The sequence below is a fragment of the Balaenoptera ricei genome, chromosome 15 (assembly GCF_028023285.1).
Source record: "Balaenoptera ricei isolate mBalRic1 chromosome 15, mBalRic1.hap2, whole genome shotgun sequence".
Classification (NCBI taxonomy): Eukaryota; Metazoa; Chordata; class Mammalia; order Artiodactyla; family Balaenopteridae; genus Balaenoptera; species Balaenoptera ricei.
In genome coordinates, this window is record NC_082653.1 from 15,087,097 (window position 1) to 15,114,097 (window position 27,001).

The 27,001-nt window shown below is 41.7% G+C and overlaps 1 protein-coding gene and 1 long non-coding RNA gene across 4 annotated transcripts in view; one reads left to right on the forward strand and one right to left on the reverse strand.

The window, feature by feature from the left end:
* Window positions 1-27,001, forward strand: part of LOC132348841 (uncharacterized) — a 95,204-nt gene that overhangs the window by 54,781 nt on the left and 13,422 nt on the right. The gene's annotated exons all lie outside the window — the stretch shown is intronic.
* On the reverse strand, window positions 121-5,396 carry WFDC13 (WAP four-disulfide core domain 13). Its single transcript, XM_059897720.1, has 3 exons — window positions 5,298-5,396; window positions 2,588-2,707; window positions 121-200 (listed from the first exon to the last, which is right to left on the reverse strand). Exons 1-3 carry the CDS (start codon window positions 5,383-5,385, stop codon window positions 121-123), a joined length of 288 nt encoding a protein of 95 aa, XP_059753703.1. The 5' UTR covers window positions 5,386-5,396.

Here is a 27,001-nt window from a genome sequence, read left to right on the forward strand (position 1 = left end):
AGATCTGCTTGAGCTATTCTGTCCTCCATGCCCGGTCACCACAGGAAGCTCAACACTGCACTTGCTGGGTATAAGATCAGTATTTTTTTCAGGCCCTCATTGGCACTGCCATCTCCTACCTCACTTGATCTTCCCAGCCAACACCAGGGGCTCCAGAGCAGGAATGGTCAGTTGAGGGGAACCATTCTGCAGAGGACAGGCTGCAAGATGGGGGAGAGCAAACACTGCGACACGTGGATCTAACAGATCTCGCAGTGAATGCTGCACAGGCCCTGGATTAGGTCACTATGCTGATGCATTGATTGCTGGTCAGTGTGTGACCTGGGCAGTTAATTATTATAAGGTGCAGAGGAAGTTAGTATGGTTGGCTCATGAGGGCCCGAGCAAGGGTGAAAGTGGTCCTCATGCACTTCAACACCTCTACTGGCCTCTGCTTGCTACTATTTTTTGAACTCCTTTGTACAGGGTTTCTAAGCTGAAATACCACGGTTCTAACTTGGAAACTCTGGTGACTTCAGAAGGACTGTTAGAAGACCCTAAGCTCCTAATTTCTCCCCAGTCTGAAACAAATTCTACCAAGATATGAAGAGTAGCTTCCTTTTGGTGGCAGAGTTACAGAAGACTCCATTTTGCTCACCTTTCTTGTAACATTGGTAAAATAATAAAGATAATCCCCCTTTTTTTAAAGGGGAAAAATCTGGAACCCAGAAAGAGTGAGTTGCTGGCAACTTCTAACTTTTGCAGAATCTTTGCAATGACCAAGTTCTTCCATTCCACGTGACGTCATGTAATCCTCACAAAACCCGAGGTATGGATGTCCTCTTCATCTTTCCCATGAGGAAGCTGATGGTCTCAGAGATGTAGAGTGAGCTGACCAAGGCCACACAGTGTGAAGGGCTCAGCTTGACTCCTTGCCTAGGGCGCTGTCGACCCAGAGGCTGCCAGACACTGTTCCCTGGCAAAAGCTCAGATCTGAGTGTCCTGTGCTCCCCTTTGGGCCATGACCCTGCCTCTTTATGATGTTCTGTGTTGCAGAACTCACCCTGGACCACATCCTGCCCCAGGGAGTGAGGACATAGCCCCAGGAGGGGAACTGTGCAGGAGGGGGCCATCAATGACAAAAGGCTCTTCTGACCTTGTGGGAATATCTGAGTCCTTAGAGAGCCTGGAGAAGGAAAACTGGGGAAAACTTGTCGGGAAAGCCCAGGTCCAACCCTGATACTTACAACATGCTCTGGGAAACATGCCTCACTTGCCAGCCCTGGTGTTTCTCAAGGTCTTGGTTTTGAGTCTGTAGAAGAAAAAGATTTTCTAATGTTATCTGGTAAAGTTTTGTTCTTAGAGATATCATTTAAAAATTTTCCATTACTTCCATCATTGAAACGAGACCGTGAAGCTAAGTCCTCATGCCATAGGGAAAGCAGAACCTCAAAGAACCCAGTGACAACAAGGAGTCAGACTTAGGCTTGTGCCTTCCAATGTGGAGCCTTGAAAGACATGGAGTTAAGTTGCAAGGGCCAGTCTTGAGAGAGAAGTGGTTAGCTTGTCGCTAAAATTTACTGAGTAATTATGCATCAAGTGATGTTTTTAGAAATTACATGGGTTATCTATTTTAATCTCGCTCTTGTTGTTTCAGTTTTTAAGATGGGGAAGCTGATGTCCAGAGAGTGGTTGACTAACTTATCACTCAGCCAAGAAATGGTGGAGCCAGGATGTGGGTCCAGGTATCTGGTTCTGGGCCCATACTTGATCCCTCTGGACCTTGTCTCAGAGACAAGGTACTATGTGGGCTACTATGCTCAAGGCAGAGTATATAGCAGAGAATAAGACACTTTAGAAGCTTGCTGGTTGAGTCTCCTGCCTTGTGGGTCTTTTGAGACCTCATTTGGACCTCCAGAACAATCGTGCAAGGCTGGAAAAAAAGAGTCCCCATTTTCTGCGTGAGAAAATGAAAGGCAAGAATGGGGAACTGCCTTCCTCAAGGTCATAGAAAGACATTGTTGCAAGATAGGATTAGAAACCAGACATTTCATCAGGCCTGTAATGCCTTTTCTCTGTTTTGGGAGTTCTCTCCATTCAGCAGAGTTGGGGCCAGTGCTAATGCCTGGGCAAGTAACCAAAGGGTCCCTTGGGCTGGAGGATTTTCAGAGCCCAGGAACATGGCGGGGACAAAGAATGGTGTTTGGCAAAAGAGGGCAAGCAAAAACAGAACAAAGTTGCTTTGGGATTCTGGTGACACAGCTCCAGGTATAGTGTCCCAGACCCTGGGATAAAGGTGGATTCTGGGACAGGGCAGGGTCTGTGGATGGAGGGGTTTATTGGTGTGTTCAGAGAGGCTGATACAGAGATTGACAGATGTGGTGATAGGGAGAGAATGATTATGTAGTTCAGGAGTGGAGGAAGGCTCTTTTAATCAGGACATTTATGGAAATTATTCTTGGTAATGAGAAAGAGAATGTTAGAGAGAAAAAGAGATCCATTGTCTGGTAAGAGACTCTTCTGTCGAGCTCCCACCAGCAGCTCTAAGGTCAGGGCTGGGCAGAAGAAGCCCCTTACCTTTCACGGTTTACATTTTTGTTTAATGTACAGACTATACCACAGAAGGCAGAACAGCACTGAAATCCTGGATGGCAATCTTCCTGCAATGTGCAGAAATGAGTACAGTTTTCAGGGTCCGATCTGCAGGGTGGAGGTTCCAAGATATACCCTGGAACACAGAATAGGAAAGAGAAGGACCTAAACAACAGGCTGGAGTGACATTCAGAACTCCAGAAGCCCAGGGAACTGCCAGAGAACCAGCCACCCTGATCCCCTTCATGTGGCCACAGGGAGGTGGAATAAGATTTTGTCCTTAGCCGCTGTCTTCCTCTGAGTTCTCAGCAGGGAAAACCAGGGCTTGGATATTTGATCAAAGACAGAGTTTGGGAGAATCCTGCACCCACGGGTCATTCATCATCCTTGCAGATCAGATGCCAAGTCCTCACAGACCCTGGTTAAGTCCAGTTCAAGGGAATGAACGGTGTGCGTGGTGAGCAAGAGAGGGGTGTGTGGTCCATTTGCACTGATTCATTGTGTAGTCTCAAGCAAGCAATATAGTTTATCCTAGGGTTTCACCTAACATGTGTTGTTTGCATATAGGGAGAACGAGTGAAAAGGGTGATTTTTGAAAAGGATGAAGACTGCACAGCACATTCTAGTTATTGGCATCAGAATGCTAGAACCCAAGTCACAAATGAGTTCTGGGGCGACTTCTTTAATGGGGAGAAGGATGGGTGTTTCACAACGGGGTGCAAAGATCAGCTGCTCCTTCTTCCCAGGTCTCTAGTGATGAGGAGGCCAGAGCACCAGGGTCCCCCACTTTCTTTTTTAAATAACTTTTTTTTTCGTGGTTTAAAAAAATTTTAATTAATTTATTTTATTTTTGGCTACGTTGGGTTTTCGTTGCTGCGTGTGGGCTTTCTCTAGTTGCGGTGAGCGGGGGCTACTCTTCGTTGCGGTGCGTGGGTTTCTCATTGCGGTGGCTTCTCTTGTTGTGGAGCACAGGCTCTAGGCACGCAGGCTTCAGTAGTTGCAGGGTCTTGGTAGTTGTGGCTCACGGGCTCTAAAGTGCAGGCTCAGTAGTTGTGGCGCACGGGCTTAGTTGCTCCGCAGCATGTGGGATCTTCCCAGACCAGGGCTCGAACCCGTGTCCCCTGCATTGGCAGGCGGATTCTTAACCACTGCACCACCAGGGAAGCCCAGGGTCCCCCACTTTCTACTGTTAGAGAAGAATAAGCATTTCATGCTGACATCCCTTTACCCCCATCCGCCAGTAGTCAGGTCAAAGCCAAGAGCACCTCCACCAGATCCTGCCCCAAGGCTCCAACTCACAATATTCTCTCTGTTCCTGAAATCTAAGGCATTAAGGATGAACCCCATGAACCCCTTTATCCAAGCCCAGCCAGATCTAATTTTTGTACCTTCTGACTTTTCTCTGGGGCAAATGTCATAGGAGGAGCATTCTATAAGCCTTTGTTGATTTATTGCTCTGAAGATACTTGCAATTATAAGAGGGTCTGTAGGATATCATGCTGATCTGAAAGGAATAAGTGATGAGTGAAGTTGGGGCTAGAATTGTAACAGCAAATGACACCAGAGACGGTGGGTAAGAAGCCGAGGCCCCAGCTGTTGACAGTTTGGCAGAGACCAGTACTCAGCCCTCACCCGGCGCCTCCCTGTCATCCCTTAGCTCACTGGATCAGTGCGAGAAATTGGAACTGGTCCCCACTTTGGAGAGCTTGGGGCTCAATGGAACAGTGCGGAAAAGGAGTCCATGAGCCAGGAATCTCAGAGAGGTTGACCTCAAGTTTTGCCTGCTCTTCTGGGTATCTCGCTACGGTACTTACCAGTCTTTCATAAAGGCTCTTGTGTCTCTCCTCAAATTTGAGTCCTTGATTCTCCAATTAACTCTACCCTGGATACCCCTGTTCTCTTGCAGCTTGCTTAGGCTTCCTCAGTCTTATAAACCTGCATGCTCTCTCTGAGAACCCTAAAACAGGACCTTGCCTCCCCAGACACATGAAATACTACACATAGCCCTGTTCTGAGCCCCCAGTACTCTGAAAATACTCTCCCTATGGAAGAGTGCAGGTATGATGAATAACAGCTCATTTTCCATTTGGTTTTGATCATCAGTGTAACTGTGGCCAGAGCTTTTGTTTGGTTGGATCTGGGCAACAGTGGCTGCAGAGATGTTCTCTACACCTTCCCGTTGATGCTAATCACTGATAATTGTGCAGGTACCTCTGAATGTTTACCGTGGGAAATGAAATGCAAAACTTTGTTTCCTTTCCTCCCAAAACATCCTCCAAGGCTGAGATTATGTAGGTTCCACCAACTGAATTTTCCTCTCTGTTTTAATGTTTGAAAAGTTGGCCCAAGCATCCATGAAGAAACCAGGGGTAGCAAGAAGAAGCTGGATGATGGAGCTGGTAACATTTACAGTAGTTAATACTTACTGAGCAATTACCATGGTCCAGTAAGGGTGCTCTATGTCTGCACATATTACCTCTGTTTCTTCTCCCGACTATCCCACTATCGTTGTATCCATCACAAAAATAAAATCCAAGGTCCAGACACTTTGCCCAAGATCACTCAGTAAGCATCAGAAGGGGGATTCAAACCTAGATATTGCTGACAATAAAACTTGGACTCTTGAACTCAATACTGTAATTTTTTTACGAGACGTGCCCGGCCCTCACATCCTCTCATCTCTCCAGATGCTTCTTCCCTCCCCTGGGCCCAGACCCAGCACCTACTCGAAAAATGTTGCTTGGGACTCCCAGACACCAGCTGTGGTGCTAAGCAAGTCAACAGCAGGAGCTGGAAAAGCAGCGCAGGCTTCATGCTGCTGGTGAGATGGGTGGGTAAGTCCTGGCCAAAGCTGTGACCAGGCACAGCTTAGAGGAGAAGGCAGAGCGAAGGCAAGCTGTGACTGGCCTTACACTGTGTACTCCAATCAGGGGGCTTTGGCAGAAATCCAAGCCCCTCCCAACCACGCCCACTCCAGGGCCAGGTAGTGTTTTCAAACGCACACCCTTGTCACCCCCCTAATCTTGACCTTGTTACTTCTCTCCTTTATGTAGATCTTGTTAGAATCCTTTCAAAAAAATTTAACAAATTTTTCCACGTAGTTCTGGCATGTCTTTGTTATATTTATTCCTGGAGGTTTGAATTATTAAAGTGAAATTGTAAATAGTATCCTAACTTTTTAATTATTTCTTTTCGTTTGTTGCTAATGTAGATAAATGACTTTTGTATATTGATCTGTTTACCTTGCTAAACTCTCCCATTGTTTATCATAATTTCGGGTGTGTTCTTTTCAGTGTTCAATGTATTCAACATTATCTGCAAATAACGACTGTTGTATTTTTCCTCTTTGAACTTTATGCCTTTTTTAATGCCTCGTGCCGGTCAGGACTTCCAAACATGATTGTGCAGAAGGGGTGATAGTGTATGCTCTTGTCTGATTCCTGATTTAAAATGAAAGATTCTTAAGTCTCCCTTTTAGGATAGTGTCTGGTTTTTTTTTTATTATTAATTAATTGAATAATAAATTAAAAATTTTTTGGCTGCGTTGCTGTACGTGGGCTTTCTCTAGTTGCAGCGAGCAGGGGCTACTCTTCGTTGTGGTGCACAGGCCTCTCATTGTCGTGGCTTCTCTTGTTGCGGAGCACGGGCTCTAAGCACGCGGGCTTCAGTAGTTGTGGCACACGAGCTCTAGAGTGCAGGCTCAGTAGTTGTGGTGCACGGACTTAGTTGCTCCACAACATGTGGGATCTTCCCTGGCCAGGGCTTGAACCCGTGTCCCCTGCATTGGCAGGCAGATTCTTAACCACTGCGCCACCAGGGAAGTCCTTTTTTTTTAATTGGAGTTGATTTACAATGTTGTGTTAGATTCTGGTGTATAGCAAAGTGATTCAGTTATACATATATGTATATATTCTTTTTCATATTCTTTTCCATTATGGTTTATTACAGGATATTGAATATAGTTCCCTGTGCTATACAGTGAGACCTCGTTGTTTACTTATTTTATATATAGTAGTTTGTACCTGCTAATCCCAAACTCCTAATTTATCCCTTCCCCTCCTTTCCCCTTTGGTAACCATAAGTTTGTTTTCTATGCCTGTGAGTCTGTTTCTGTTTTGTAAATAATTCATTTGTATCATATTTTAGATTCCACATATAAGTGGTATCATATGATATTTGTCTCTCTCTTTCTGACTTACTTCACTTAGTATGATAATCTCTAGGTCCATCCATGTTGCTGCAAATCGCATTATTTCATTCTTTTTTATGGCTGAGTAGTATTTCATCATACATATGTATCACACCTTCTTTACCCATTCATCTATCGATGAACATTTAGGTTGCTTGATAGTGCCTGTTTTATGTTTCTCACAAACATCTCTTATCAGGTTTAGAAAGTTCTCTTTCTTTTCTGACATGAAAAGAAAACTTTCATCAATTTATGTGAAATTCTATTTGTTTTTTTCCTACATATGTTGAGATGATAACATTATTTTTCTCCTTTAACCTGTTCATGTATTGAATTACATTTCAGATTTTCTAACATTGAACCATTCTTGCATTTCTCTAGTCATCTAATTTGATCATTGTGTATTATCATTTTTATACTGTATCTGAATAATATTCCTTTGTATGTATATACCACAATTTGCTTATCCATTCATCTGTTGATGGACATTTGCGTTGCTTCTACCCTTTGGTGATTGTGAATAGTGCAGTATGAACATTTGTGTACAAGTATTTTTTTTTAGTACCTATTTTCTATTCTTTTTTTCTAATTTCACTGAGATATAGTTGACATACAGCACTATATAAGTTTAAGGTGTACAGCACAATGATGTGACTTAACATACATCATGAAATGATGACCACAGTAAGTTTAGTGAACATCCATCATCTCATATAGACACAAAATTATAGAAGCATCACTAATTTTTAGAGAAATGCAAATCAAAACTGCAGTGAGGTATCACCTCACACTGGTCAGAATGGCCACCATCAAAAAATCTACAAACAGTAAATGCTAGAGAGGGTGTGGAGAAAAGGGAACCCTCCTACACTGTTGGTGGGAATGTAAATTGGTACAGCCACTATGGAGAACAGTATGGAGGTTCCTTAAAAAACTAAAAATAGAACTACCATACAACCCAGCAATCCTACTCCTGGGCATATACCTGGAGAAAACCATAATGCAAAAAGATACATGCACCCCAATGTTCATTGCAGCACTATTTACAATAGCCAGGACATGGAAGGAAACTAAATGCCCATTGACAGAGGAATGGACAAAGAAGGTGTGGTGCATATATACAATGGAATATTACTCAGCCATAAAAAAGAATGAAATAATGTCATTTGCAGCAACATGGATGGACCTAGAGATTGTCATACTGAGTGAAGTAAGTCAGACAAAGACAAATATCATATGATATTGCTTATATGTGGAATCTAAAAAAATGGTACAAATAAACTTATTTACAAAACAGAAATAGAGTCACAGATGTAGAAAACAAACTTATGGTTACCAGGGGGGGAAGGGGAGGAGGGATAAATTGGGAGATTGGGAATGACATACACACACTAGTATATATAAAATAGATAACTAATAATGACCTACTGTATAGCACAGGGAACTCTATATTCAATACTCTAATGGCCTATATGGGAAAAGAATCTGAAAAAGAGTGGGTATATGTGTATATATAACTGATTCACTTTGCTGTACACCTGAAACTAACACAACATTTTAAATCAATTATACTCCAATAAAAATTAAAAAAATAAACAGAAGAAAAATTTTTCCTTGTTATGATAACTCAGGATTTACTCTCTTAAAAACTTTTATATATAATGTACAGCAGTGTTCAGTATATTTATAATGTTGCACATTACATCCCTAGTACTTATTTAACTTATAACTGGAAGTTTTATTATCTTCATCAATTCTACCCACCCCCCCCCCCACCTCCCACCATCTATTTTCAGTTCTTTTGAGTATATACCTAGCAGTGGGATTGCTGGGTTATATGTTTAACTTTATATGTTTACATTGAGGAAACTACAAACTATTTCCACAGTGGTTGAAAATTTTTATCACTAATGCATGAGGGTTTCAATTTCTCCACACCCCTGTCAACACTTACTATTTTCCTTTTTTTTTGGGTTATACTCATCCATGTGGGTGTGAAGTGGTATCTGACTGTGGGTTTAATTTTCACTTCCCTAATAACCAATGATGTTGAGCATCTTTTCAGGTACTTGCTGACCATTTCTACAACTTCTTCGGAGAAATGTCTATTCAAGCTCTTTGCAATTTTTTAATTGGGTTTTTTAATCTTTTCCTTCTTGAATTGTAAGAATCCTTTATATATTCTGGATATTAGACCCTTATCAAATACGTGATTTTGAAATATTTTCTCCCTCTTTATAGGTTGTCTTTTCACTTTTTTAAAAAAAGTTTTTTTCTTTTTTGGCTGCATTGGGTCTTCATTGCGGTGCATGGGCTTCTCATTGCAGTGGCTTCTTGCTGCGGAGCACGGGCTCTAGGCACACAGGCTTCAGTAGTTGCGGCATGCAGACTCAGTCGTTGCAGCACGTGGGCCCTAGAGTGCGTGGGCTTCCGTAGTTGCGGTGCATGGGCTCAGTAGTTGTGGCTCGCGAGCTCTAGGGCTCAGGCTCAGTAGTTGTGGTGCACGGGCTTAGTTGCTCCACGGTATGTGGGATCTTCCGGGACCGGGGATCGAACCCATGTCCCCTGCATTGGCAGGTGGATTCTTAGCCACTGTGCCACCAGGGAAGTCCCTTTTCACTTTTTTTGATAGCCATTTGATGCACAAACTTTTTAAAACTTTGATAAAGTCCAATTTATCTATTTGTCGTTGTTGTTGTTTCTGTGCTTCTGGTGTCATTTCTAAGAATCCATTGCCTAATCCAAGGTCATGATAATTCACCTCTATATTTTCTTCTAGGAATTTTGTAACTTATATTTAAATCATTGATCAACTTTGAATTAATCTTTATATATGGTGTGAGATAAGGGTCCAATTTCATTCTTTTCCATGTGTCCTGTCATCATGGCTACTCTGTTCATGGGTCCATTGTGAAAGCACTGGTATGGCCTAAGACAGAGTCTGACCTACATGAATTGGCCAAGGCATTCAGTGTATCCAGGTGTATCATGCCTCTTCTGCAGTGATGCACACTTAGCACCCACTTCCATTCATCCAGCCACATCTCTTCTTCAAACTCCTTGTCTCCAAGCTTCCTGGCTTGTTGTTTCTTTCAGACCTCTGGCTAACCTGCCAAGCATTCACCACTATTTAAGAGTGCCACAAATACCCCTATCTCAGATCCCTTCTCCCAACTGATACTCCAGTTGTATCATCTGAACCTCTGTCCACAGGGAGGAATTCCTCTGCCCTGTCTTAAAAACAACACCTCAGGCAGCGCATCAGTAGGAAAGTAGTGTGGCATTTTCAGCTTACACACACATAGAGACCCAACCCATCCGTGAACCAGACTTCCTCATTTTTTCCTGCTGCATCAGCTGATAATTAGAGAATAGCTCCTGAAGCCACAGGTGGGAGCTGACAGAGAAGCTTAGACATAACAGTGTTAGGTGACATAGAGACCTAAACCACCTGTCTGTGTATTTTTCTTGCACTATATGGACCTGCTTGGCCTTATCCCAGATGTACGACTTCTAGTGTACAATAGATTGCTTCCGGTCTTTAAAATTTATTTTAATTAAATATTTTATTTTATTTTAAAATTTAAGTATAATTAACTTACAGTGTTGTGTTAGTTTCAAGTGTACAGCAAAGTGATTCAGTTATACATACATACATACCTACATACATACATATTCCTTTTCAGATTCTTTTCCATTATAGGTTATTAAAAGATATTGAGTATAGTTCCCTGTGCTACACAGTAGGTCCTTGTTGTTTACCTATTTTATGTATAGTAGTATGTATATGTTAACCCCAAACTCCTAATATTATCACCCCCACCCCCAGTTGCTTCTGGTTTTATCTGAACTTGTGTCTTGCTGGATGTGACAGCACCCAGCTAAAGACGAGCATGTTTGATAACAGCTACTTGATGCCATCATCTCAGGTACTCAGTCTTTTAAGGACCAGATTACATGCTAGAAGCTATTTTCTTAATGGTGTATAGTTTTCTCCTGCAGGAGGCTTTCCCCAAGATTAATGATAAAAGAACTAATGTGCGTTGAGCACTAACTTTGTTTCCCACACTGAGCCGGGATATAAAGTTTGCTACTCCCTTTTCAGAATCATTCCTCCAGGAATCCTTTAGTTATTCCTCCCAATTGAGGTCAGTAGACTCTTTTTTTTTTTTAAATTAATTAATTAATTAATTAATTAAATTTTTGGCTGTGTTGGGTCTTAGTTTCTGTGCGAGGGCTTTCTCTAGTTGCGGCAAGTGGGGGCCACTCTTCATCGCGGTGCGCGGGCCTCTCACTGTCGCAGCCTCTCTTGTTGCGGAGCACAGGCTCCAGACAAGCAGGCTCACTGACTGTGGCTCACGGGCCCAGTTGCTCCACGGCATGTGGGATCTTCCCAGACCAGGGCTCGAACCCGTGTCCCCTGCATTGGCAGGCAGATTCTCAACCACTGCGCCACCAGGGAAGCCCTCCTGGTCTTTTTAGAAGCCTGTGTGCAGCGGCCCAAGGCACCTCTTTACGGGAACCACAGTTCACATTTCCTGCAGTGTCCACACAAAACCATATGCTGTTCAACCTTCTGCGGGAACGTTTGCATGAACATCCTGTGAGTCAGAGAGCAGGCTGGGCTGTGCTTCCTGCTCCCCCCAACCCTCTACCCAGAGACTGTGCCTGCAGCCGAAGACAAGGACCTGACACCTGGAATGAGGAAGTCAATAGGAATGCCACCCTCCCCACCGTCCAAACTACCTGTTCCTGTCAAATAAGCCAGAACAAACGCGCAGGGACCTGCCTCATTCGCTCCCAGTGTTTGTGATCGTTGAGAACCCGGCACAGACCCCAGAGGGCCCCTGCCTTTCTGGGTCCAGGTCTCTGATCTCTTTTCCCTTGTGATGCTTCTCTACCCTCCCTCCCTTCGGCCTCCCCGCCAGCCCCTGGCAGGCTCCACCCCCTTGTTGCTCTGCTCACTGAACCAGTACTCCCAGGGGGAGAAACTGCTCATGTGTGGCATCTCTCGGTGCTAAGGAGAGCATTCCTCACCCTGGAGCCACAAGGGCAAGTTCAACGTGAGATGCGTGGAGACTAGACCCTGGGACACAGAGTGGGAGGTCCCCAAGGAGGGCTCTTCTTAAACTTGGTCCATTCTCCTCATCCTCCTTGAGAGGTTCAGCTTACTGTCTCTTTACAATGAAGAAAATGAATCCCAGGGAAGTTAAATGACATGTTCAAGGTCAAAAGAGAGTGAGAAGTCATGATCTGGCTAGAGGAGGAGGTTTCCTCCGTGCTCCCTGTTTGCTTGCTTCTTGTGCATGTGGTGAGGCTGTCCACAGGGAAGGGAGTGCCTGTGCTGACCCTGACTCTCCCCCACTCCAACACCCACCAATAGGGCCGCTCTCGTAATGGGGCCTGGAATGGGATGCCAGGACCTGCGACTCCGGTGAATTCCTTTAACTGAGTGGTTCCCCACCTTTCCCCAATCCTCCTTCTTATGGTTTCATTCTTCTTTTTTTTTAATTCAGAGGGAAGCCATAGGGTGGAGGAACAGGTGGTACATGGTGATGCGACTACGGATTAATTGGCATAGGATGGCTATGGGTCTCGCCCATGGTTTCATGGTGAGTCAGTGGAAATTCATCACTGGGGTACAGAGTCCCTACTCTGCACAATCACCACTCCTCTGAAATGTTCCTGGGACTAAGTCCAGAGACTGGGTCAAAACGTGTGGCCAGTTGGGACACGGGGTCAAGTGTGAAGAATTCAGGTGGGCAGGCCCTGCTGGAGGAGGGGAGGCGGTGTTATGCTCCAGTCCAGTGCTTCCTGCTGAGCATCAGTGAAGGAGACATCAGAGGCAGGACACGCCTCCCTCGGGCTAGAGTCTCTGACCCACCGCAGAAGCATCACAGGGCTCCTGGTACTGAAGGATCTCCTCCATTCTGCTAAGAGCTGCCCTTGCACAAAAAGAGCTTAGGAAAGAGATCGTGATCCACCACCAACACAGACATCATTGGAGGTAGTTGGGTGCTAAGAGCGTGCTGTCCAGGAACTCATATTTGGTGCTTCCTCAGATAGCCTCACTCTCCTAATGCTTGGCTACGCCCCAAACAACCTGGGAGAAACTATTAAGAGAGGCAAAGTTACCTGCCAGGGGCCACATAGGGAACGACCTCACATGTCCAAGTCCAGGGCTCCCTACCACGTGGATATGCCATAGGTGCCAGGCTCACCTATTCCTTGCCACTGGCATGAACACCATGGACCATGAATTTTACTGGAAGCAGTTGCCCTTCTCCCTTGTGGTAACTGGTACCCTGACCCTCTCTGGACAGTCCACCCTGCCCTAGAGAAGTCAGAGGCTACACCTTGAATGCTATGGCTATGCCTGGACACCACTGCATGTCCTATTTTTATTGGAACAATTGCATGCCTCCAAATCAAGTAGAAGGGAGGAGTGGGGTCCCTTGGAAGACCTTGAATCTCATGGAGGCAGAAGAATAAGCAAATGCAGATTCTGCCATGATCTGGGTCTCCAAAATATTAAGTTCCAGCCTGCAGAGAATCGCAGATCAGGGCTGGTTTGTTTATGATCAAACACAAAGCCTCGTGATTACTATGACTTATTTATTTGTTTATTTATTTATCTATTTATTTATTTATTGCGTGATTTGTTCTCTTCTCAAGCTCTAGATCTGCCCGTAGCAAATTTTTTCTTCCTATTCCTATCAACTAAGATAATCGGAAGTAGCTTTCTCACATGTATTGACCTAGCAATACACCTTCACTGTCTTACCTCTTACCTTACATACTGTCTTCACTATCTGTCATTAGAGATGACTCATTCATCTCTTTGGTCCTTTGACTTAATAGTCTGAGGAGACTTTGATCACTTGATATTCTGTAAACCATCATCCCCTTTCCTCACATCTATGACATTCTGCTCACGGGCCTTAGAGAATGGAAATAGCAGTTATCCTAGGTGCTTTGTCACATGCATGCCAGAGGGTGGGCGATACACCTGATAATAGTCCAGGACTTGCTCCACTGGTGAAATTTCCAGAGGTCAAGTTGTCTGGGGCATATAGGGATAGTCCCTCTGAGTCAGGGGACAAATTGCTGTCCACCATGAAGAAAGACACAATGCTTGGTGGGGTCTTTGGTTTTCGTTGTTGTTGTTTTTCAGCAGCTCCACACGGCAAGTGGGATCTTAGCTCCCCGACCAGGGATCAAACCCGGGCCCCAACAGTGAAAGCCCCGAGTCCTAATCAATGGACTGCCAGGGAATTCCCTTGGTGGGGCTCTTTGGATTTTGGAGACAACAAAGGCCACTTTGGGGGCATTCTCCTCTTATCTACTTCCTGGTGGAACGCAAGGCTGCTAGTTTTGAGTGGAATCCAGATTAAGGAAAAATTCTGCAACACGTCCAGGATGTTTTGAAAGTGGCATGCCACTTGGATCTTAGCTCCTAGTAGGTGCGTTATATAAAGTGTCTGTGGCAGATTAAGATGCTGGATAGAACTTTTGCAAGTCCTAGTAGCAGAATCAGAGAATACACACCTGGAGTACTGAGGTCAGCCTTTTTCTTCTTCTGTTGACATGTGGTTTCCTTTTGAGAAACAGCTTCTTACTTGCTAGTGGACCCTGGTAAAGACCCGTGCCTAACCAGGGGACATCAAATCACTCTACAACTGGAATTTTCCATCACAATTTGGGGGTTATCTGATCTATGAAGTCTCAAAATGGGGGGTGTATAGAGGTAGTCCATTGTCGAATGGAACTTGTATAAATGAGACTGGGCTTGATCAGTTCCAGAGGAAATGAGTAACCTGTATAATCAGGTGTTTGGACTCTGAGGACCCACTGATTTCTCCTCTTGCTTCATTCTTTCCCATTGCCACTAAGTCTACAAGAGGTGCTGCCCTTTCCGTGTCACTGTTGGCACCCCAAGAAGTGGTGTCTTCCTGTCTACTTAGGTCTCTTGTACTTTCAAATCCCTTCTTTTCGATTTCTCAGGAACCACGGATCTATTGTAAATGTCAGCCTTGTTCTCAATATTCTTCCATTTGAGTTCAGACTTCCATTTTCTGAGGGTGGTTTTATCTGTGTCCTATGCTAAGGCCCCCCCGCTCCTACCTTATTTCCATGCATGCAGTCTCTTCGGTCTTTGTATACCTCTGCGTGAACACGGACTCTGACACTATGTCTGCTTGATTGGGGTGTTTATTCCTCCGCTAACAGATTGTTTGAAATTTGTAACTTTCTTTATTTCCTCATTAGGCTGAGGGTATAGGTTATGGACTGATTTATTTGCTCCTTGTTGATCTGTGTGGGTTTTCTGAAGAGAGCTAAATTTAGGCGGCCACAATTACACTGTGTCTATTTCTTTACTTATTATTTATTTATTTATCTTGCCTTTAAGAACTTAAAGGAATTTCTGGCAGTTCTGTCTTGATTTTAAGATTCAGAAACTTAAGACTTTCAGAAACAGTTTTGGTAAAAAAGGTGATCATTTCACACAATTATGGATTTAAACTTTAAAAATCCATTTAAATATTTTACACTTCTTTGCTGATTCTCTTTTGAATTTCCTAGGACTGCCATAACAAAGTACCACAAACTGGATGGCTTAAAACAACAGAAATTTATTCTCTCATAGCTTGCATGGCTAGTAGTATCAGATCAGGGTGCTGGCAGAGCCATGTGCCTTTTGAAGGCTCTAAAGAAGAATCTATTCTATGTCTTTCTTCCATCTTCCTTCAGCCCCTGAGAACCACCATTCTACTTTTAGTCCCTATGATTTTCACTACTCTGAGTATCTCATACAACTGGAATCACATAGTATTTGTCTTTTTGTGACTGGCTTATTTCACTAAGCATAACGTCCTCAAGGTTCATCTGTGTCATAGCATGTTGTAGATTTCCCTTCTTTTTTAAGGCTGCATAATATTTCATTGTATGTGTATGCTACTTTTGCTTATCCACTCACCTGTCAGTGGACACTTGGGTTGCTTCCATGTTTTAGCTATTATGAATGTGCATGTACAATTATCTCTTTGTTAATCTGCTTTAAATTCTTTGGACATATACCAAGAAGTGGAACTACTGGATCATAGGGTAATTCTATTTTTAATCTTTTGAGGAACTACCACACTGTTTTCTACAGTGGCTGTACCATTTTACATTCGTTCCCATCAATAGTGTACAAGTTTCCATTTTCTCCCATCCTCATCAACACTTGTTATTTTGTTTTTTGATAGTAGCCATCCTAATGGGCATGAGATGGTATCTTGTTGAAGTTTTGATTTGCATTTTCCTAATGATCAGTAATGTGGAATATCTTTACATGTGCTTATTGGCCATTTGTATATTGTCTTTGGAGAAAAGTCTATTCACGTCTTTGCCCATTTTAAAATTGAATTGTTATTTTGCTGTTGAGTTTTAGGAGTTCCCTATAGATTCTGGATATTAATTCTTTATCAGATATATGATTTGTAAGTATTTTCTCCCATTATGTGGGCTGTCTTTTTACTCTACTGATAGTGTCTTTTGATGCACAAAATTTAAAAATTTTCCTGAAGTCTAATTTTTCTATTTTTTCTTGTTACCTGTGCTTTTGATGCCATATCCATGTAACTATTGCCAAATCCAATGTCATGAAGCTTTTGCTTAGGTTTTTTTCTAAGAGGTTTATAGTTTATAAACTACATAAAGACATTTATGTCTTTAATCTATTTTGATTTAAGTCATACACGTGGTGTTAGGTAAGGGGCCAACTTCATTCTTTTGCATGTGAATATCAAGTTTTCCCAGCACTATGTGTTGAAAAGACTGTCCTTTCCCATTGAATGGTCTTGGCACCCTTATCAGAAAATTATTTGACAGTATATGCAAAGGTTTATTTCTGGGCTCTTTCTTCTGTTCTAGTAGTCTATATGCTGCCTTTATGCCAGTATCCCACTGTTTTGATTATTATAGCTTTGCATTAAGTTTTAAAATCAAGAACTGTGAGTCCTCCAACTTTATCTTTCTTTTTCAAAATTATTTTGGCTATTTGGAGTTCCTTGAGATACTATATGAATTTTAGGATGGGTTTTTCTATTTCTGTAAAAACATTATTGGGATTTTAAAAAAGGACTATATTGAATCTATAGATCACTTTGAGTAATATTGACATCTTAACAATATTAATTCTTCCAATCTATGAACATGGGATATGTTTCCATTTATTTGTGTCTTCTCAATTTCTTTCAGCAATGTTTTGTAGTTTTCATTGTAAAGTCTTTCACTGCCTTGGTTAAGTTACTTCCTAAGTGTTTTCTTCTTTTTGATTCTATTGTAAATGAAATTGTTTTTATAATTTCCTTTTAAGGTTGTTCATTGTTAGTGTATAGAAATGCATCTGATTTTTGTGCACTGACTTTGTATCCAGCTACTTTGCTGAATTCATTTATTAGCGCTAACAGATTTTTTTGTGTGTGTGTGGAATCTTTGGGATTTTATACATATAAGATCATACAATCTGCAAAGAGATAGATGTACTTCTTCTTTTCCAGTTTGGTTGTCTTTTATTTCTTTTTCTTCCCTAATTGCTCTAGCTAGAATTTCCAGTACTATGTTGAATAGAAGTGGTGAAGGCAGGCATCTTTCTCTTCCTGATCTAAGAAGAAAAGCTTTCAGTCTTTCACCATTGATTATGATGTTTGCTGTGGGTGTTTCATACATGCTTTTATTATGTTGCAGTTTTGTCCTTCTGTCCCTAGTTTGTTGAGTGTTTTTATTATGAAAGGGTATTGAAATTTGTCAAATGCTTTTTCTGAATCAATTGAGATGATTATGTTTTTTTTCCTCCTTCATTCTGTTAATGTGGTATATTACAATGATTGATTTTCATATGTTGAATCACCTTTACATTTTTAGGAATAAATCTCACCCAATCATAATGTATGATCCTCTTAATATGCTGCTTAATTCAGTTTGCTAGTATTTTGTTGTGGAGTTTTGCATTAGTGTTCATAAGGGATATTGGTCTGTAGTCTTCTTTTCTTGTAATCTCTTTGTTTGGCTATGGTATCAGTGTAATACTGGCTTTGTAAAATGAGTTAGGACGTGTTCCCTCCTCTTCAATTTTTTGAAAAAGTTTGAGAAGGATTGATATCAGTTCTTTAAATATATGGTAGAATTCACCAGTGATGCCATCAGGTCTGGAGCTTTTCTTGCTGGGAGATTTTTTGATTACTGAGTCAAACTCCTTACTAGTTTTTCATCTATCCAGATTTTCTATCCTGCAAGATTTAGTCTTGGTAGAGTTTATGTTTCTAGGAATTTGTCCATTTCATTTAGGTTATCCTATTTGTTGTTCCTAGTACTGGTATAATGCTTTTTATTTCTTTAGAATCGGTAATAATGGGCACACTTTCATTGCTGATGCCAGTAGTTTGGGTAGTCTCTCTTCTTTTCTTCTAGTCCATCTAGTGACATGTTTGTTAATCTTGGTGATCTTTTCAAAGAACCAACTTTTGGCTTCATTGATTTTTTTCCCTATTATTTTTCTATTTTGTTTATCTCTGCTTCATCTTTATTATTTCCTTCTTTCTGCTAGCTTTGGGTTTACTTTGCTCTTATTTTTCTAGGTCAAGTTGTAAAGTTAAGTTGTTCATTTGAGGTCTTTCTAATTTTTAAATGTAAGCATTTAAAGCTATAAATTTCCTTGTTAGCACAGCTTTTGCTGTGTTACATAAATTTTGATTCGTTGTGTTTTTGTTTCATTTATCTCTAAGTATTTTCTAATTTTCCTCTGGTCCAGTGGTTGTTTAAAAGTGTGTTGCTTAATTTCCACAGCTTTGTGAATTTTCCAGTTTTACCTCTGTTATTGATTTCTAACTTCAACCTATTGTGGTTGGATAATATCTATCTTTTAAAATCTACTGAGACTTAATTTGTGGTTTAAAACATATGGTCTCTCATGGAAAATGTCCCAAGTGCCCTTGAGAAGAATGTATGTTGTTGTTGTTGGGTTGAGTGCTCTGTGTATGTCTGTTAGATCTAGTTGTTTTACTCTGTTGTTTAAGTCCTCTATTATCCTAACTTATCTTCTGCTTAGTTGTTCTATCTATTATTGAGGGTGGGGATGGAAGTCTCCAATCATTATTGTAGAACCATCTCTATCTTTCACCTCAATTCTGTCGGTTTTTGCTTCATATATTTTGATGATTATCAGTAGGTGCATAGATGTTTATAATTGTTGTACCTTCTTGTGGTATTGAACCTTTTATTAATATATATTGTTCTCTTTGTTTCTTGTAACCTTTTTTGATTTAAGATCTATTTTGTCTGATATTAGTATAGCCACCCTGCTCTATTGTGGTTACTATGTGCCTGGAACATCTTTGCCCATCCTTTCACCTTCAGTCTGTTTGGATCAAAATTGAGTCTCTTGTAGACAGCATGTGGTTCATGTGTTTTTATCTATTCTGCCAATCTTTATGTTTTGATTGGAGAGTTTAATTTGTTTACATTTAAAGTATTTATTGATGGGGAGGGACATCTGTCATTTTCCATTTATTTTCTATGTGCCTTATAGCTTTTTTGTCTTATATATATATACATATTGATACATATATATGGATATACACAAATGTATGTGTGTGTATATAAAATATATGTGTGTCTGTGTGTATATATATATGTACACACACAAAAAAATGTTAGCACAGGGTGACAAAATTAAAATTTTAAAATTTCTTTGTCATTTTCATAGATTTGCAAGATTTATGCACTAAGCATGGGATGTTCTTTTAATAGTGCAAAAGCAACAAACGATATTCTGGAAAGAAATTATTTTTTTCTACAGAGAGAAGCAAATGGGATGAAGTGATGAGGGGCCCCATGAAGAGGTTAAGGTCAAGGATATGTTGTAGCCCCCAAGAGAACTGGGGGCTACACTGTCTGGCATACATGGCATACATGGCTCTGGACCCACTTCTTTTTAAATCCTGTACCTGGCACTTACTAGCTGTGTGGCCTTGGGCAAGTTGCTTAACTCCCCTGTGCCTCAGTTTCTGCATCTGTAAAATAGGAATTATAGTAGTACTAAACTCATAGGGTCATTGAGAGTATTAGTTAATACATGTTAAATATCCGACAGGTAGTGAACTTGGTATTAAACTGGGTGATGCTTGACACTTCACTGGTGTCTCATTTGTTTATTGAACAAACCTTACATAGCACTGCCTGTATGCCATACATTGGTTCTAAGTGCTTAACAAATAATCATTCATGTAACCCTCACAACAACCCTATGAGGTAAGTATCGTTATTATCCACACTTTGCAAATGAAGAAACTAATGCACAGAGAGGATTAATGACTTGCCCAAAGTAACTGGGAGCTAGGATTTGAATCCAGGTTAAGTCTGTGTTCTAAATCTCCATATTAGGTGGCCTTTCCCAGCTCTCTTTGCAGAACTCTCTTTTTTCATTAGATCAAAACCCACAAGACATTGTGATAAGGTAGTGTTAGGGTGATGTAGCCGTGGAGAAATCAACATAGAGATGGACAGGACTTTACAAAAGTCATCACACAAATGTTAGAGAAAAATAGATATACAGATCCTTCCCTACCTACACAATCACCCAGACATCCAGGAAATGTGTGTGTTGGGGGGAGGGGAGGCCTCTGCAATTCTACAGTGTTCTGCTTCTTCCTGTATTACCTGAAGCAAAAAGAAAAAAAGAAAGTACTCTTTGAATAGGAATTCAGTGACAATGTTCTGTACGTACCCAACTTACGGGCAGAACTCCCAGATCTGCCACAACCAGAACCATGATTACATTTTGAGTCTTTGAGCTCTGTTCTGCTCGTCAGCTTCACCCTGTGCAGGGGCTTGGTGGTTCCCAGAGACCAGGAAGAAGAGCCATCAGGCAAGTAAATGCTGGCATTTCCAACTTGAACATCTTCAGAGGTAGGTGAAGGTCAGAGTCTTGGGGCTGGAAATGTGAGCCTGAAAATGCTTTCATCTGTGGCTTGTGTCCAATTTATGCCCCCAGATCATGCCAACACTATCCCTCTAGAAAAGAAGTAATTGTCCTTGTTCAAATGGAGAAACTGAGACAGAGAAAAATGACGTAGATGACACTGTGTCCCTTCACATGTGATACCCTGAGGACACTATGTGTTGTCTACAGAGTATTCCTAGTGAGAAAGTATAACCTGCGTCTAATCCTGAAGAAATTTCAAACAAACCCCACATGAGGAATGTTTAATTAAAAGAAAAAAATGCCTATATTCTTCAAAAATTTAAATGTCATAAAAGACAAAGGGCATTATTGGGTGAATTTATAAAATGGGATACTGATGATAGATTTGATAAAAATATTTTGGAAATGTTAAATTTAATGAAGTTGATAGTTGTACTGTGATCACAGAAGAGAATGTCCCTATTGTTAATACTCACTGAAGTATTATTCCTAAATAAGGAACATGATATATGATACTTACCCTCAAATTGTTAAGGAAAAAACAACAGCAACAACAACAACAACAGAGGGAGAGAGAGAAAGCAATTAGGGGTAAATTCTTTTTTAAAAATTTATTTGTTTATTTATTTATTTGGTTGTACTGGGTCTTAGTTGTGGCAGGTGGGGCCCCTCAACTGCGGCTCACGGGCTCCTTAGCTGTGGCTTGCCAGGTCCTTAGCTGCGGCTCGCTGGCTCCTCAGTTGTGGCATGCATGTGGAATCTAGTTCCCTGACCAGGGATCAAACACGGGCCCCCTGCATTGGGAATGCAGAGTCCTATCCCACTGCGCCACCAGGGAAGTCCCTAGGGGTAAATTCTTAAAATAGGTGAAACTGAGCAAATGGTATGTAGTGTTCTTTATACTACTTTTACTCTTGTAACTTGGAAATTATTTCCAAATAATAGTTTTTTAAAAGTTAAAGGCAACCCATCTAATGGTCTATGTGCCTCAAATTTTATTTTCCTATTTTATAATTTGTAACATATGCCAAGAGGAGAACTAGCTAGAGAGTTTTGCAAATTTTAAAATGTCTCTAGGTACTGTGTCTCCCTTTGAGCATCTGAGGGAATTCCAATCAATTCATATAATTTATCTTCTGCTTCGTTGAAAACTTTGACGCAAAAATAAAGACTCTGAGGGAAAACTGGTTACTTGGAGGGAAAGAGACAGTTACTCCACTGTGACTGTTTAATTCACAGTATCCAGACTTCGCCTTTGTTTTTGCTTTTTTGTCTTCCTTTCTCTTTGGCTTCAGGAGCTTGGAGCACCAGGTTGGGGGTGAGAAAGGAGTGGGGAGAGGGAATTTTTTGGAACAGTACTTAACCTTTTCTTTCAGAACCCCAAATCTCACCACCAGCGAGCTGCCTAAAATAATAGCCAGCACTTATTTTTCATATTCTGTGTTCCAGGTGCTAAACCCTCTCTTATCTTCTCTCCTGAACACTGAGAGCCATCAATTGTTACGTGTTTCTTTTATGTATCTTGTTTATTGTCTGACCCCTCTACTAGGATTAAGCTTTATGAGGGCAGGGATTTTTGCCAGTTTTGTTCATGACTGTATCCTTGGTACTTAGAATAGTGCCTGGCTTATAGTAGTCACTTAGTGTAAATATTTGTGGGACAATTAAATTTAAGGCAGATGAGCAAAGGATAAAACTTTCCAAATAGGCTAAAGAGTAAAAAAAAAAAAAAAAAGACCACAAAAAAGTCAATAAAATTAAATAACTTTCACCCGTCTGGAGAAGAAAAGAGAGTCTGAGCTTAATAATAATAATAATAATAATAGCCAACATTTATTTTGCACATTCTGTGTGCCAGTGATTTATATAGTCAACATTTGCTATGTGGATACTCTCATCCTCATACTACAGATAGGGAAACTGAGGCTTTGAGAAGTTAGGTGGTTGGCTAATCATGTAGCTTATATTAAGCTAGACGTGTTGGGGCTGAGATTCAAGCCCAGGTCTCTCTGACTCCAGTGCCCATGTTTTGTTCTCTGTCTATACTACACTGACCGTCTTTAGTGTGGTACCAAGTGGGAGAGAATTTCCCTCCTATGGTAAGACAGGATGTGTATCCTGTTGGTAGAATAAACCAATCTTTTTTGTTTTTTTAAATTTTATTTGTTTATTTATTTATTTATTTTTGGCTGCGTTGGGTCTTCGTTGCTGCACGTGGGCTTTCTCTAGCTGCGGTGAGCGGGGGCTACTCTTCCTCGCGGTGCACGGGCTTCTCTTGTTGCGGAGCACGGGCTCTAGGTGCGCAGGCTTCAGTAGTTGTGGCACATGGGCTCAGTATTTGTAGCTCATGGGCTCTAGAGCGCAGGCTCAGTAGTTGTGGCACACGGGCTTAGTTGCTCCATGGCATGTGGGATCTTCCCAGACCAGGGCTCGAACCCATGTCTCCTGCATTGGCAGGCGGATTCTTAAACACTGCACCACCAAGGAAGTCCCAGAATAAACCAGTCTTAATAGAGGAAGAACTGACACCAACCATACCTAGGGTTTGAAACAGGCAGTATCCTTTGACCAGGACCTCTGGATCTACAAATCTGTGCTCCGAAGTTAATAATGGATTTAACCAAATTTTAGTTGCAAGGAGGTTTCCAATGACATTTTTCCCCTAAGGAAGGGAAATCACAAATTTTCAGATGTCTTATGATCCATGGGAAAATATTAATGATATGTGTAACTAGCACGTTAGGAAAATATTCATGGGGAATATTACTAGTAATATGTCGAAAGGCTTGTCTTTTGTCTCATTTAAATTCATCCAGAAGAGCTACTTCTTTCCCTGCTTCTGTATGAGAGCTTGGCTATAGAACTAGATTTTTCTAGTCACTGCCTAAATTTAGAATATAATAATATATTATTAACTAATATAATAATATAGTATAATATAATATAATACAATATAATGATATATTTAGAAAAAAAGTCTAAGCCCATGCAATAGTCAAAACGCTAAGCTTGAATTAAAATTGTGGCTTCCTCCACACCTAGAAACCTACAACTGGAGAAGAGAGTGGTGGGTTTCCTTGCTCTTTCCTCTCCTCCTGCAGGTGGCTAAGTGCCATTTTGGAGGTGGAAGAAGAAGAGATAAAGGGGTCAGAACAGCTCTTTTTGGCAAGCAGTGTTGCACTTTTGAACTTTGTACTTTCGGGGCTTGGTATTGCTTCAAGTTGACTCTGTCGTGGCTGGTTTCATGGGTTGAGTCTTCTCCCACCCCAGCTAATGGAAGTTGCTCACCTGTGGTTCTCTTGATCTGGCTGAATCCATCTCCTTTCTGGCTGGCTTATTGTGACAGCTTTCTCTGGCCACTCACTTTCTATTTCCTTCTGTTGAGTTCTCATGGCTTTTCCCAGCAACCTGCCTGGAATGAATCTGGCATAAACCCACACTGGCTCTTTCTTGCATTCCTTTGCCCTATCAACTTCCGTAGGGCAATAAGTAGCCTCTGTCTCGTGACCATAGGTGACTTCAGCTAGCCTCCTTTCCCTTTGCGTTCTCAGGTGTGACTCAGACACCCATCTACTGTGGCTCCACAAACACTTGGGGCACATGTAGAACTCGTGAGAGGTGTCCTTAAAGCCTTTCCAGTGACTTAGGATTGAGAGCTCAGCATTCTTTAAAGAAAAGCTGCTCAAAAATCTCCTCCCCCAAATGTGTCAAATTCCTGACCATTTTCCACCTTTAAAATGAGTAAGGGTTTTAAGAGTCATTTAACCACTTTTGGGCCATCTTTTTTTCTCTTTTTAAAAAAGTCCTTCAAGTCGATCTGTGACAAGCTCACTTTAGGGTCTATCCAAAGGTCTTTGCTAAAACTTTTATTTTAATATCAAGTTACAAATTTTTAAATAAAAAGTCATGATATACAACAGCAAGCCTGATGATTTCAGTTTTATAAAAACAATTCGTATTCATATATCTGCACCTATAAAAGACAGGATAACATACACCCATATAGTGGGATTACTAGAAATACTTCATTGTCTGCCTTGTACTTTTTATGTTTTAAGGATTTTGTATGGTGACAGCTGGAAACTAAACTTTAAAAAAAATTAATTTTATTTTTGGCTGCATTGGGTCTTTGTTGCTGCGTGTGGACTTCTCTCTAGTTGCAGCGAGCGGGGGCTACTCTTCGTTGCTGTGCACGGGCTTCTCATTGCTGTAGCTTTTCTTGTTGTGGAGCACGGGCTCTAGGTGCACAGGCTTCAGTAGTTGTGGCTCGCGGGCTCTAGAGCTCAGGCTCAGTAGTTGTGGTGCACGGGCTTAGTTGCTCCGCGACATGTGGGATCTTCCCGGACCAGGGTTCGAACCCATGTCCCCTGCATTGGCAGGCGGATTCTTAACCACTGTACCACCTGGGAAGCCCCTGGGAGCTAAACTTTTGGTGGCAAGCATGCTGTAGTGTATATGGAAGTCAAAATATAATATTGTACATGTGGAACATGTAATGTTATAAACCAATGTCAGCTCAAAAAAAAAGAAGAATTAAAACAATTTTGTGGGACTTCCCTGGTGGCGCAGTGGTTAAGAATCCGCCTGTCAATGCAGGGGACACGGGTTCGAGCCCTGGTCCGGGAAGATCCCACATGCTGCAGAGCAACTAAGCCCGTGTGCCACAACTACTGAGCCTGCGCTCTGGAGCCCGCGAACCACAACTACTGAAGCCCACGTGCCTAGTGCCCGTGCTCCAGAACGAGAAAGCCACTGCAATGAGAAGATCACGTACCACAATGAAGAGTAGCCCCCACTCGCTGCAACTAGAGAAAGCCCACGCGCAGCAATGAAGACCCAATACAGCCAAATAAATAAATAAATAAATAAAACAATTTTGTAAGCTGAATTTGAATTATTTTTTAATCAAGGGAAGGTAACACAGTAAAAAAAAAAAGGTTTTCCTGCAAAAGGAAGGCATGAAGCTTGAGATGGAGAGACACTTTTTAGCAGAGTCTGTGTCCAGCTTTGGTGTGTACCTGTGACTGAGTGCTGGAGGGCAAGGAAGAATAACTAGAAGACAAAGTGTAAAGAAATTCCACGAGAATTTCCTCTTGCTTCACAACTCTCTTTATGTCTTTTGATCTCTGGCAACAACTGGGAAGGAAAAACTCCTGACAACACCTATTCAGACGTATATGGTCAACAGCATGAAGTGCTGGACACCCTTACTCATGATGTTCCTCTGTATGGTGCTACTGTCTGTGCTGGGAGGAATGAAGGAAAAACATAACCGCAGGTGATGAGGCTGGGTTGGGGATCAAAAGGGGTGCTGGGGCTGTGCTTGTTTCTGGACAAAAGAAGAAGTATCGTGCCTGGCACACCTGACTCAGGGCTCACCTTCCCTGGATCACCTGGAAAGGCATCAGTTACCTTTCTATATACAGAGATCCAAGAAATTATCAAGCTGAAGTCTTTCAAAGTCCTTTAATGCTTCCTTTTCCAACCTTGAAAGTAGCAATGTGTATCTGTCAGCTTTTAGATACATTCCATAAATTATAAGGATATAATATTTTCCCATGTCAGGCTATCTTTGAAGGGGAGGGGGGGTACCAGTACAGAGCTGCCATATTTTCCCATTCTTCCAGAAGCTCTGTGTCCTACCTGTGTGCACTTTGAAGAGTACCAAATGGGCATTTCTTGATATATACCATTAATTTAGTGGTAGGATATTTCAGAATGTGAAGAAATAGAAAAGAGATATGAGATGGGGCCTTAGTGGGGCAATCATGGGGGCCATATGATGAGAAAATGAAGTCAGTGGAGGGAGCCAAGAAAATTAGGTGAGAGAGATAAGAATTTGGAGAGAGGCTGAGTTATTAAAGGCAGGGTCAGCAAGGAGGGGAAGAAAAGTGGGGAGAATCTCTTCCTTACTCTCCGTGGTCTAGCTTCCCACACTATGAAATAGGTGTGATAATGAGGCTAGAGGATATCTCAGGCTCTGAGATCTCCCATTATAAAAATGTAAATTTTGTAGGAGGGCACATGAATGCTGGGAGTATATGGAGTCCTACCTCTAGGATGCTCAAAGAGGACTCAGAAGCCTGAAACACTGTAGGACTTGGGGAGCAGAGAAGGCAAAGAGGTCAGTGAAGATGCGATGGGGTCAGTGAAAATGCAATGAGGAGGATAAGGAAGGGGATTTCTCTTAGAAGGCGGATACCTTGGTGGAGACTTGGGTCTTGGATTCTAGGAGGGGCTGTTGAGCTTATGAAGGGCTTCTCTTCCCACACTTG